The following is a 14,130-nucleotide window of genomic DNA, read 5'->3' as shown; positions in this document are numbered from 1 at the left end:
TTGAGCTGGGGATGTGGGAAATGGACTGCTGGAGAATGGCTGGTCCTGAGATCACAGGCCCTGCTGGAAGCTGGAACCCATGGTGCACACTAGGTCTGTATGCACACATGTATAATCTGAATATATAAGTTGAAAGCTCAGGAGGTAGATGGGACTGGAAGATACCACGCTGGCCCTTCTCTGCTGGTAGCAGGCAGACACATGTGTGGATGAGGTCTCCCAGAGAAGCGAGGAGAAAGAAAGCAGAGAGCAGTGACCGCCAAAGCAAAAGGAGACCATAAAACATACTGGGAAGCACTGATAAGAGCACTAGGACGTATCTGTCTAAGGGGCTGGAGTCCCCAGTTCCCAGATAGATGGAAGTACGGAGCCAAGCCAGGAGTGGACAAAAAGCTCAGACAGGACCTAGACTTTTATCTTTTCTGGAATGCTTAAGTTACACATTTATGTTGCTCGTGAGTATAATCAATGCGGTGTTCCTTTCCCGGCCATTGTCTTTGCCTCCATGCTGGGGATTAGTGAGCTGCTGGGAGGCACTGATGTGGAAAGTGGAGAGGGTCTGTAAGCAGCTGGGCCTGGCCAGACAGAGTGTCGTCACTCTACACGGGCTTTGTAATGCAATCGTATTGTGTGTTACTGTTGACACTCGGGAACAATGATTGTCCTCATTCCAGTGTCACTCCAGAATCCTTGCGAAGAACTGAGGCGAGGGTAAAGCGTGCAGTGGAAACACAGAAGAGGTTTAAAGACCGTGTGTTTTGCACCTTACCTGCACTTCATCAAAGAGGGTCCTTGCCTGCTGCAGTGGTATTGGGACACTTCCGAGAGCACTCACGGGAAGATAGGACACTTCAACCAACCATTTACGAAGCTTTTCTGCCATCTCCCTGTACCGCCTCCACTGGCGAATTTGGCTGTCGATGATGCCCCTCCTTTGCTGGGCCCTGCGAATCACTCCCTGCCACTGATTGCTGAGAAGGGTCAGTTTCAGGTTGAATTCATCCCTGGTGCAGAAATAATTACATAGGGAGGAAACTTTGTTACCCTGGGTACATTTTCATAAGCAGACATGTCTACACACAATGTGCATATGCTTGGTGACCCTAAGCCCTGAGAAGTGAGTTAGGGCAGAGGTTTTCAAATATCATTCCAGGATCTGTTACTGGGTCTATTTCAAGTCATTTTTAAAATTTATAGCAGTCAAACTATTGGTTTTGGCAAACAGTGAGTATTTTCATGTCTCAGCACAGGTTAAAGGCATATCTGTAAAGTCACTGTCATCTATTCTCTCCCTGAGTACACAAGAGGTGGGGAGCATTGGGTAGTGACACCACGGGAATGTGCCCAAACCCTAAGAAGTGTATGCAGCAGGAGGCGACATCTTGTTTGTGCTACAGCGGGAGAAAATGAGGACCAAAACTTATTTATGCACTTCAGTTTCCAGCCAGAATTATAAGCCACTTTGGATGAACAACACGGGGTTATTTCAGCCAGAATCATAAGCCACTTAAATAAAACCATGTTATTTAAAAATGTTTCTTTAAAACTGCCCTTGGAAACTCTCTGTATTCTCTTACAGTAAACAGCCCTAATCTTTAGCAAATTATTCTACATATGAATCTAGATCGTCCCCTCTACATGTTAAGCCTACTTCATTTTGTTCTTAGAAAAATGCAAACTATCTAGTTATCATTGGCTGTATGAAGGTTGTCCATATACTTAAAAAGAGTAAGTTTTATGTAAGTGTTCTTAACTTCAGGCTAAATAATCTCAGATCTTTTAGTTTGTCCTTCCTACATCTGTGTTTTCAACCTTAAAAAGGGTTGGTAGTTCTCTATGAAGTTTTAATTTGTGGTTCTACAATTCGTTTGTCCTATATCAAATAGAATGAATTTCTCTGTAGATTAGAGCATTATTCACCTTTGAATACTAAAGTGTAACATCACTTGTTTTTTCTCTATCACGTAAGTTTTCCTTTTCTTCCCTTCCATATACTATTTTCTCCTCTTGAGTGTGGCTTCCAATCTGAGCTTGACTGACTATTCTGGACCCCTACATTCTTGACACCTCTCATTATCTAGGCCCACTATACACCTTGGTTTTGTAAACCAAATGTATTATTGGTGCTTCTTGCTTCTGAAAGGAAATTCTGATATTAATAATCTAATTGCAGTAGAATCAAATGTGATGAATTAGGTTCATGAAACTCCCCCAGAAGTTACAAGCATCCATCATCTCCGAAAACATTTAACTGGAGGACTTGAGAACGTCCTGCAACATGAAAAGTACCCTCACACAGTACTTTCCCCCTCAGGCCACCATCCACCATGTCTTTGGAGCCCTTGTCCTCAACAGTCCTGAGCTTCCTGCCAGTGTGAGGAAATACTTAACACATGACACTGTTCCTGTGGCTGAACTTGAACTCTCAACACGAAATTTAGAAATGAACTTTTAAAATACAATACATTCCTAATCTGGTGCTTTCGTGCTCTAATCCAAAATTTTTTTTTTTTCCTTTCAACTTTGAGAATTATCCTTGGTTCAACCCTCCCATTTTCTTCTTTTTGGTGTTTCTCCTTAACTGTTAACATTTACAATTGAATAGATGTTGGCTTGTACATGATTTTTAAATTTTGTTTTACTTCCTCACTTAAACTTTTATAATACTGTTATAGAGTTGATCAAGGGAGGCTAAAGCAAGAATAAGCTAATTGAATTTGAATTTGTTTTATTTTGAAGGCCTTAAATTCTCAGTAAAGCCCATGTTTAAGTCTGGCTCACTTTGAACAGAATAAATATGGATTCAGCATTTTTGTATCCTTTAGATAAATACCGAGTAGTTTTCAATTGCTGGGTTGTGATGAGTCACTGGGTTGTCCCCCTGAATCTAATACTACACTGTATGTTAACTAACTTGAATTTAAATACATAATTTTTTAGAAAAGAATAAATACGGTATCATATTTTGTTGTTCCATAGCATGACCATGAAAATGTTCCATGTTACCTCCAAAGAAATATCCACTCAAAACTGAAATTGCTTCCAAAACATTAAAACCCCTTTTAATAAAAACAATGATTTATGTTCTGTTTTGTTTGTTTGTTTTTTGTTTTTTCATTTTTGAAAAAAACACTAAGTTAATTCTAATCACGGTTACTGGGCCTTAATATGGGAGAGATGTTTTTATGTAATAAATGCAGTTATACTCCAATATCACCACATAAAGTAGATGCAATAGACTAGCCATTGTTCCCAGGAAATGTAAACACGGTATGAAATGGTCAATTCACACACCAGAAGTTGAAAGATGAGCTAGATTTTGCCTCTTCGTTTTCAATAAAGAGGCAATCTGCTAAGTAAATGAAGAGGAAGCAGGATTTCAGTTTGTGTGTCTGCTGCCTTAAGGCAGCAAACCATTTTCAAACCTGGAATTACCATGCTATGGGAAAGCTGTCTGGTTCCGACTAAAAACCAGCTACGTAGCTGAGTGACCTTGGTCACATCAGTTCACATTTCTGGACCTCAAGTTTTCATCTATAAGTAAGAGAGATGATCTAGTGATCTCTATGCTCCCTTGAGGATACAATTTCTGTAGCTGTATGAGAATATTAGAAGCATCTGTTTATAAACCATTGATACATCATCGATACAATTTGTTCTGATCTATTCATTAATTCCAGTCTCCTGCAGAGGTCTGGAGAAGGTTGGCTAGGTGATTTCCAATTACTCTATGTCCTTTATATAACAGCAGTTCTTAAAGAAGACTCAATACTCACTCATTTCCGAGATTCAGACAAGCCTCTCCTTCAATTACTGAGGCTCCATTGCAGCACAATTGCCTTAGGAAGATTAGATACATGCCCTCTAATCTGCTCATTAAAAAGAAAATAACTAATTCACTGGAAACTTTCTTCATAATAATATATCAAGGATCCTACCTGTCATCAACTTGACCTTGTTCTAGAAGACGCTGCCCATCAATAATGATCGAGTGCAAAATCTGCTGACGACTGAACATCTCTGCTTGAAACAACTATTATTTGAAAAATAGAAAAACATACTTTAGAGTTCCCAATTTCAGTGACAAGTTTTCTGGTAACTTTCCAAAAATTCTGGTTTTAGCAAAGCTTTGAAAAATGTTTCCAGTTGAATCAGGATATGTGTAAAATCCTGCAGTATAGAAATAATGCATTAAAAAAATGTTTTTAATGTTTATTTTTGAGAGAGAAACAGAGTGCAAGTGGGGTACAGGCAAAGAGAGAGAGGGAGACACAGAATCTGAAACAGGCTCCAGGCTCTGAGCTGTCAGCACAGAGCCTGACGCGGGGCTTGAACTCACAAGCCGCGAGATCGTGACCTGAGCCCAAGTTGGACACTCAACCGACTGAGCCACCCAGGCACCCCGAAATAATATATTTTTAAACAACCAATTAAGATATATTTAAAGTTTCATTTTTGTTTAGTAAAACTAAGTGACTAAAGGTAGAATTATGTTTCACTTCTTTCAAAATCACCTAATAACATTAAGTGTCAACACATAATTAGTATTCTGTTTTTTTTTTCAGATAGGGAATAGCTTAAGATCTTTTAGAAAGTTGAAAAGATTTTAAAACCTCCCATTTCTTAAGTCACTGTTTTTTAACTTAATTTGGTTAATAAAATTTTTTCGCTAAAAAAATTCAACAGAAAGTTTTTCAAATTATTTCCACAGTTTTTAAAATTTTTTTTTTTCAACGTTTATTTATTTTTGGGACAGAGAGAGACAGAGCATGAACGGGTGAGGGGCAGAGAGAGAGGGAGACACAGAATCGGAAACAGGCTCCAGGCTCTGAGCCATCAGCCCAGAGCCCGACGCGGGGCTCGAACTCACGGACCGCGAGATCGTGACCTGGCCGAAGTCGGACGCTTAACCGACTGCGCCACCCAGGCGCCCCTTTCCACAGTTTTTAAAACAAATTTATTGAGATAATAATTCACATGCCTTAACAATTCACCTACTTAGAGTCTATAATTTCAGGACTTTAATTATGTTCCCAGAGTTGGGCACACACCACGACAATCAATTTTAGACTATTTTCTTTAGACCATTACCCTGAAAAGAACTCCACACTCAGCAATCACTCTCCATTTCTTCCCAGTCCATGAGCACTAGGTAATCACTAACATTTTCTGTGTCTATGCATTTGCCTACTCTGAATATTTCATGTAAATAGCATCCTGCCTGTCTTTTGTGACTGGCTTCTTTCCACTTAGCATAATGTTTTCAATGTTGACCATGTGAAGTATGTATCATCACCACATTCCTTTTGATTGCTGAATAGTATTCCATACATTTTATTTATTCATTCATCAGCTGATGGATATTTAAGTTGTTCCCACTTGTGGGTTACTATAAATAACACTGATATGGACGATATTCTTGCACAAGTTTTTCTGGACACATATATTCATTTCTCTTGGGTATAAAGTTAAGAGTAGAATTATTGGGTCATATGGTAACTCTGTTTAATATCTTCAGGAACTGTCCAACTGTTTTCCAAAGCAGCTTCACCATTTTACATCCCCACCAGTAGCATGAGGATTCAATTTCTATATACCCTCATCAACACATGCTGTCTTTTTCATCATAGTCATCATAGTGGATATAAAGAGATAGCTGACTTTAGTTTTGATTCATTGTCTTTTATTCCATTCTAAGTCACCTTGATAAAAATGGACTTAAAAATACCTTCTACATTTTTAAATTCTCTATTTTTAAAATTTAAGGAAAATGCTTTAAAATTAGTTTTATTCTTTTTTGTGTGTGTGAGAGAGAGAGAGAGCAAGAGCACACAAACTGGGGAGATAGGCAGAGGGACAGAGAGAGAGTGAGAGTGAGAGTGAGAGTGAGAGAGTGAGAGAGAGAGAGAGAGAGAGAGAGAGCGGGAGAGAGAATCTTAAGCAGGTTCCACACTGAATGTGGAGCTCAATGCAGGGCTTGCTCTCACGATTGTGAGATCATGACCTGAGGTGAAATCAAGAGTCCAGTGCTCAACTGACTGAGCCACCCAGATGCCCCTAGTTTCATTCTCTTTCAAGCTCTGCATTAAGCTTTTCTCTGCTTTTAGGTAAATCCTATCTCTCTCTCCATTTGCGTATATTTCATAAATACATGGGACAATTTAGTTACACCAGGAAACCGAGACTAATAGCAAAGTAATTATTTTGCTTTTCGCACACAGTTCTCTCTTCAGTGTTTCTTAAGAAATAATTATGAGTCTTGACCAAGAGGTACACTTGGAGATATCTGGTATGGAAATGCTTTTTACAGAACACACAATTTTCATTTATCAAAGACTCGTGATCAAGGCATAATTTCTTAATCAACTAGCCTTGGCAATATTAACGTAGTATGTAACTCAATTCAAAAATTGTCTTTCTGCATTCCTTCCACACACACCCGTGATCCCTCTCCCCACCCTTTACCCCCCATAAGGAGACTTTTACCACAATTCTGGCAGTATACATCACAGGATATTGACGCCTGACACGTTTTTAAAGCCAACTATGGAAGCAAAGAACTGGACCACACTTTTGTAATTAAGATGGGAAAACTCCAAGCTTAAGAGCTATCAACACAAGATACAGTGTTTGAACTCCTCCACATGGCATTGTTATTACCCGAAAACCCACTGGCATAACCTACCTCATGTGCTCTCTGCTGCTCCAAAAGATGCTGATAATTGCCAGAAATCTCTACTGCTAACTTTTGTTCCGTTTGAACCAGGAATTCCATCCATGTTTCACATTTTTCCAAGAAAGTCTGATGTTGTAGCAAGAATGACTGCAACTTACTGACAGACCAAAGGAAAGAGAATATGATTATGTTTTTGTTCTTATATTGTTAGTATATAAAACTAGATTAAATGAATATCCTCTGCCTCTACTTCTAAATTGACCACCACAAAGTTTTCACCTCAGGTAGTAAAATTTAAAAAAAAAAAGAATAAAAGTTTAAAGTGGTAAGTTTTAAGAATGATAAAATTATGTATGTATCTTTAATAATTCTTATATGAGTTTTCTTTTTAAAATTTTTTTGTTCCAACAATTTTTAGTACCTTAGGCATGGGCAACCATTTCACTGAATTTGCCACTTCTGGTTCAAATTTTGTAAGTATCATTGGAAAGACTCGGAACTTATAAATGTACACAAGCCATGCACTCATTTCTACTGATCTATCGGAGTGGTCAAAACATCTCTTGGTTACTCTACCTGAATCTCTCTGTTGTCTGAGAGGAGATCAGAGACCAGTGCCGGTTCAGATTTTGCATCCTTTTGATTTCTTTATCATTCAGGGGTAGCCTATATCCAAGCTCATTTAGACGGTCTAAATCTGGGGCCATGCTGCTGAATTTTAACATCTGTCCCTGAAAGCAAGATTTAAAAGCCAATTTAGCACTATGGTAAGAAAAGGCAGAGTTCTTTCACGCTGCACAGTGGACTTCAGATTTCTGGAAGAAGCCAGTCTTTGGGCTCCTATGCATTTCTAGGCCACTTACTTGTAATCTCCAGAGCTGCAAATAAAAAAGAGCTACATCTCCTAATCAGTTTCCAGTGCTTCTGCTGCAATTGCTTTTACAGCTACTTACTTGGTTTCACTGAACATGTAGGTAGTTTATGTGTATTATTTACTTGGTCTATTTACTCATAAGTAATTCTTGGTAACTGATGAAGGATGAAAATTATGCTGATGACTGAGAAGGCTTATTTCTTACCCTGTATATTCCATGTATCTGTGCTATTCTGCTCCATTATTATCTAACACCAATAATAATATTTATAATAGCAACAACTATAATAGTAATAGCTACCATTCCTTAAGCACTTATTATAAACCAAGTATTATTATAAGAGCTTTACAGGTAATAACTCATTTGCAAAACAATACCATAAGGTAAGTACCACTACTATTCCGGTTTCAGGATGGGAGACAAGATGCTGAGAATCTGTAGGTAAATTGTGCAAGGCCCCCCAGCTAGCAGGTGGCAGGTCTGGGTAACAGGAGCTGTGGACCTCTTGCTAGATGGAACACGATCCCATTCAAGTTTGGAAGCCACCACACATTATTTCACAGCTTCAGTTTTAGGTCCTTGGCCCCAATCCCAAAGTTGGTGAGACTCAGCTGACAATGCCATCTATGCTTTCAGATCTCAAACATAGGACAAGGCTGTCTTTTCTGTTTTCGTGTGGGCATCTATAACCCCATCTAGGAAACCAGCTACAGGAGGAAGGAAATGTCAGGACACCTTTGGCTGTGTGTTTTCTCTTTTCATGCTCTGAAATAGGCTCATTACCCTGCAGACAGAATAAATCTTCCCAAGTGTTGAAGCCAAAAGCTTAACAACCAAATGGCAGAATTTCCATGCACAGATATCACATGAACAAAACTCACATGCCATGGTCTTTCTCATGGGGCTTACAGACTGTAAGATACTCTTCTAATAATAGAGTCACAATACTATTCCACAACAGTGGTCACCTGATCACATGAACATAATTAACTGGTATGAAAAAAAATTTAAGAAAAAAAAATAGTGTACTTTGGAAGTGTGTCCCTGGGGACCCTGACCATGAACAAAAGAAAAAACTTTCTTAAGAGAGTGACATTGAACAAAATGACCGAAAGTTAATTCCTTTTGGTGGGAAGGGAGTTGGTGGGGCAAAAAAAAGGAATTCCGGAAAGGGGAACATAGTGTGTTTCCACAGAAGCACTGTGATGGATGCTGAGATGGATGAGGCCCTAAAGAAGGTGCAAGCCAGGTACCCTGGGCCTGATAATCCACACCGGTCTTCACCCTGGGAGAGCAGTGGGAACCCGCGGAGGGTTTTAAGCAGAGGAAAAAGACAATGAACTTGGCATGTCTATGGTATTATTTTATTTACTGACTGTTTAAAATAGTTCATAATTAAGTAAAACCTTTTAGAAGAAGATCATTCTGGCCGCTGTGGGCTGGAGGGGGAGGAGTGGCTGCAAGGAGAGTCATGGAGGCTGTTGCCAGGATCCGAGAGACAGGGGGCTTGTGTAGGAGAGGAAGGTAGAGACGGGGATGGAGGTTCCATGGGCTGTGAAGGAGGAGGTTGCCCACTGGGCATGGGAAGAGGTGAGAAGCAGCACTGAGCTGGGGTCCTAGGGCTGCTCCTGGCCAGGCTCCCACCGCAGTCTGTGAAATCAGTGTGTGCTCACTCCAGGAAAACAGAGCTGGCAAGGGTTTCTTTGGAAGCTCAAAATAAAAAGTAGGCCTATCTTAGGAGTTGTGAGTATTCCTTAAGATTTTGAGGACAAAAGATAGAAGATCTGGGGCTAGGATTTGAAAGCACTTACCTTAAGTTCTTCCATCCTTTGCTGGATGGTCGAGAGGTCAGAAGAGTGGCCAGGGTCCTGCCCTTGCAATATTTCTTCCGCTTCTACTATCCAGGCCTCCAAAGCTTCTAAACTCTTGGTAAAGGTTTCATAGTCAAGAACTCCAGCCTTTTTTTTTTCCCAACAAAGAAAATTGATATTTAGAATCTAGTTAAAGGGTAAGTGGGTATTGAAATTACTTTTCATATCGTTGTGTCAAAGTGCCATCCTCAAGATGTCTTTCCTAAAGAAACAAGGCTGTATGATTTAAGCTTTCTTCTCTTTATTAACGTAATTTTTTGAAAACAGAATTATTCTTGGGGCGCCTGGGTGGCGCAGTCGGTTAAGCGTCCGACTTCAGCCAGGTCACGATCTCGCGGTCTGTGAGTTCGAGCCCCGCGTCAGGCTCCGGGCTGATGGCTCAGAGCCTGGAGCCTGTTTCCGATTCTGTGTCTCCCTCTCTCTCTGCCCCTCCCCCGTTCATGCTCTGTCTCTCTCTGTCCCAAAAATAAATAAACATTGGAAAAAAAAAAAAAAAAGAAAACAGAATTATTCCTATGTACCATTTATTAATGAACTAAAGTTATTTGTAAAATATACTTCCAAACAGAAATATATTATGATTCTTGGCAAAAACTTGCTATATAAACATGAATGTCAATATTAAAGCCACTTAGTGTTTATTAGTTAAACACATTTTACTCAGTACTCTAGAAGGAGGCATTGGTTCAGGGGCAAAATTACATTGGAAAGGACAGTGCAAGACTCCCACCTTCCCTTGTCCCCACTGGAACTTCCAAGTTTGTCTACTTTTTAATTCTTTGCTCTTGAAAGAGGCAAGGTCTCAACGATGGAAAAATTTTCTTTTCCTGTGTTGAGGCTCAGATGTTATAGAACGCCCGATTTATAACACACCTGTAACATGGTCTGCTGCTTGCAGAGAGCCTGTTCTAGGGCACATAAGCGTTGACTCAAGGACAGCTGATCGGATTGAATGGTTGATGCTGCTGAAGCATCCACTTGTTGCTTGAGCTGCTCTCCCAGCTCACGGAGAACAAAAAGGGAATCCTTCACTGTCCCCAAGCCTTTGAGGAGATCCTATAGACGATGAAAATATGCCATTATGCAACAACATGCTAAGGGTACTCCTTAAACTGATAATCAGCAAAGGTCCACACGTCTAGAAGCACTCAGTTCTTACTTTGTCGATTTATTACACTAAATCACCTTCACCTGCAGAAAAATGATCAAGCATTAAATCTGATGTTTAAAACCAGATGGGTGCTAACATTTTTAGAGATAAATGTGCTATTCTTATAATAAAAATCACCTAGGTTCATTGTAGGACATCGGGGGAACTGCAGAGAAACATACATAAACAAGAAGAAACACGACTACAAGTAGAGCCAATAATGAAACATTTGGGCATTTTTCCTATCTTTTCCTGTAGTTGATATCAAATCAACAACACAGTGCTACGCTGGGTGTTGTGTGGAAACCAATTTGACAATAAATTTCATATTAAAAAAATAATAAAAAAATAAAGTTAAAAAAACACAGTGCTACATTTTGCCTTTTTCTACTTAATATTATACACACAAGGGATGAGTTTGTGTTGTGTGGAAACCAATTTGACAATAAATCTCATGTTAAAAAAAATTAAAAAAAGAAAGTTAAAAAAACCCCACAGTGCTACATTTTGCCTGTTTCTAATTAATATTATACACACAAGGGATGAGTTTGTCAACAGCATCTTCTGTGTGCGTGGTCACATTATAGTGGTTACAATGGGCCCTCCTGTTTTAGTGGGGCATAGAACCCCAGCAATGGCCCTGGTGAGCAGAGTCAAGCAGTATAAAAAGAAGACTGTATCTTCATTCTTTGCCATAGTTTCTCTTGCCTCCATTTCTTTGTGGGACACTCATATGCTCAAAATTTAAGCCAATGGAAATTCCCTGTTTCTAGTTTCCTTCTACCACTAAGAGATGACAAATGACTGGTTCTTGACCCACCAGACACGGTGGAAAGAGCAAAGCTTGCTATGCCTATACATTGACTCTTGTGAAAGGGAGGGAAAAAAAAGGGGGGGCGGGGCACCTCTGACTTTGACATAGATTTTTAACAAATTCAGAGAAATAATTTGGAGCATTGCCCTCTAAAACAGGTATGTGTATATCAACTCAGGAGGACTGAAACTTTAAAATGACATATCTTGGGACACCTGAGTGGCTCAGTCAGTTAAGCAGCTGGCTTCGGCTCAGGTCATGATCTCATGGCTCGAAGGCTTGTGAGTTCGAGCCCCGCGTTGGGCTCTGTGCTGACAGCTGAGAGCCTGGAGCCTGCTTCCGATTCTGTATCTCCTTCTCTCTCTCTCTGACCCTCCCCTGCTTGTGCTCTCTGTCTGTCTCTCTCTCTCTCTCTCTCTCAAAAATAAACATTAAAAAACTTTAAAAAAAAATCACGAATCTTATAAAGATAAAATGTGGAAGTCAGGGAGAAAAGCATTACGTTACCTTTACTGTAAATATTAAACTTTGGCTCTAAGGTAATTTATTCAGTATTTATGTGAAGGTATTAGGATAGGTTGAAATTTTATTTATGTGCTTTTTACAACTTGCCTAATTCTAATACATCGATTTGGGAAAGTTTACAAGAAGGTCTTTGAAACAAGTTCATTAAAATAAAGACAAATAAGGACGAAGAGTCAGAAGCATGGAATGAGGGAAACAAGAGAACTGTTCCTGAAAACCTAAAGTAGGTTATTGGCAACTTCAGTAAAAAAGAGAAATATTTTATTAAAAAGAAGTATTCCAGTAAGTCAGGAGAGAAAGACTTCTTTCTACTATTAAATTCTTAGAAGAAATAATGATGTTAATGCTTACATAAGATATAGATAATACTTTTCACAGATTTTTAAAAGATACAACATTATTCTCCATGTGGTCATTTCTCAAATTGATCAAATCTGGAAAAACAGCCCAAATCTTCACATGGATGGGATGCCATTAGGAAAAAATGGGAAAACCACTCCTCTCTAAACACGAAACAGTGGGAGGGGCCTCTTAAATCTGATACACGTGCAACTGTGTTCTGAAAACCTAGGAGCCTCGCTGATACTTACAAACAATTTTTGGAGAGCTGTCCCACATACTGAGACGTACCAGAAGCTTACCCACAATCAGCCCGAGCCCTGCTAAACTCGAGATGTCTAAGACCCGCGTGGTGGGAAAGCGCCAGCGTTCCTAAACATACGTTGCAATCCTGAATCCACGTCGCAGCTTCGTCATCGGCAATGTCCTTGTTAGTGGCTGCCTTCAGGAGCTCACTGGCTCCATCCTCCTGCTGCTGAACCGCAGAAGCACACTGTTTGGAGTAGTCCTTGTATCTTTGCCAAAGTTGAAGGAGTGCCTTGCTGGAGCACAGCTGCTTAGCAATCTCTTCCAGCAAGTTATTCCATCTGGAAACAACAGCCAACACTCATGGGCAGATTAACACCTCTCAACAAATGCCGTTATTTACTATATTATTTTTCATGACCCTGCTTCACGTGAATATGGAAATAATGCAGGATGTCTCGTCTCAATCTGACATAATTGTATCATGTAATATGGCTCACTCATATTTCAGGGGTAGATAGTAGGAATGAGGTCAATCTTGGGATATATAGCAGCTCTCATTTCTTTCTAAGCCTCTTCACTGCATTTTCTTACCTTAAATTCATTTGTGAAAATCAAAACATGAATAGAGTCTTTAAAGCTCAATTTCAAAATGCCAGCAAGTTTTAGCTCTATCATTATTTATAATAAGGCTGTAATGTAAAATAATGCATAACAGTGTAAAATTAGCATGTTCCATACCTCATATTGACATCTTTTAATGTGGTGGTAAGAGTTTCTGTCACAGGTGGGTGACATTCTTTTAACAGTTGGTTGGTGATGGAACCAAAATTCTGTAAGTTCTTTTCCTGTTTTTCCAGATCATCTTGAAGATTCTTCCCAAGGGGGGGGAAAAAAAAGTGCCACAGATGACGTGACAGGATGCAAATTCTAATAATCGAGTTTAAAAGTAATTTAGAGTTGTTTTCATAAATGCGTACATAAACATACACAAACCATGACTTTGTTCCAATGCTTTATAAGTTTTCATTAGATAATCATTTCTTCTTTTAATGATTTTGCTCTTATGGGTGTAAGAAGGGATTCCTAGCAACTGAACCTTCTTATAGTGGCATCTGGAATTCTGCTGGAAAAGCTTGCAGGAGTGTCCCTGTCCGTCAACTGGTAGGAAGCCATGCCATCTGTCACACTGGTTCTCTTTGCTGTTCAAAGTCAAAACCCACGTCTCCCTTGTATTACATACCTACAGGTGTTCTACCAGAAACTCCCAATAACTAGACCTTAAGAAGTCATGATGATTCCGGGTACCATTTATAAGTTCTATATCTGGGTGTTCTTCCTTGCAAGGAATATTTACTGGGCAGATTATAGACTTGGCACAGTCTTCTACCAAGGACCAGTGAAGCACCTTGAAGGAAGACGTTTCCCCGGAAATACTGCTGAGGTGACAGACTCAGTTCTTAGTAAAACTCTCTAGGTGAAGTAGGCTACAAAAACCGAGTTCTGTTTAACACCAATATCTGATTGCCATCAAATCAAAATCCTTTTGTATCTTAAGACAGCATATGCAGGTGTTAGACATAGAACAGGCTACACTAAAAAGTACTTCTAATTGCCGCAAAGCTAGAAAATAT

General features: G+C 39.5%; 1 protein-coding gene across 4 annotated transcripts in view; it reads right to left on the bottom strand.

Moving 5' to 3' along the window:
• SYNE1 (spectrin repeat containing nuclear envelope protein 1) overlaps positions 1–14,130 on the bottom strand; it is a 473,246-nt gene that overhangs the window by 79,336 nt on the left and 379,780 nt on the right. For all 4 annotated transcript variants that reach the window (XM_047102923.1, XM_047102922.1, XM_047102925.1 and 1 more), the window contains 8 exons: positions 13,238–13,371; positions 12,633–12,837; positions 10,296–10,478; positions 9,363–9,509; positions 7,253–7,407; positions 6,686–6,833; positions 3,939–4,033; positions 770–1,004 (listed from right to left, as the gene is read on the bottom strand). In XM_047102923.1, the coding sequence (XP_046958879.1) occupies positions 770–1,004; positions 3,939–4,033; positions 6,686–6,833; positions 7,253–7,407; positions 9,363–9,509; positions 10,296–10,478; positions 12,633–12,837; positions 13,238–13,371 (1,302 nt within the window). The remainder of the gene's footprint in view (positions 1–769; positions 1,005–3,938; positions 4,034–6,685; positions 6,834–7,252; positions 7,408–9,362; positions 9,510–10,295; positions 10,479–12,632; positions 12,838–13,237; positions 13,372–14,130) is intronic.

This window comes from Lynx rufus, unplaced genomic scaffold, assembly GCF_022079265.1.
Source record: "Lynx rufus isolate CCGP_SWC_20201006 ecotype Redwood Valley unplaced genomic scaffold, mLynRuf1.p SCAF_6, whole genome shotgun sequence".
Lineage (NCBI taxonomy): Eukaryota > Metazoa > Chordata > Mammalia > Carnivora > Felidae > Lynx > Lynx rufus.
The sequence above is the reverse complement of the archived record's forward strand: the minus strand, read 5'-3'. Positions and strand labels throughout refer to the sequence as shown.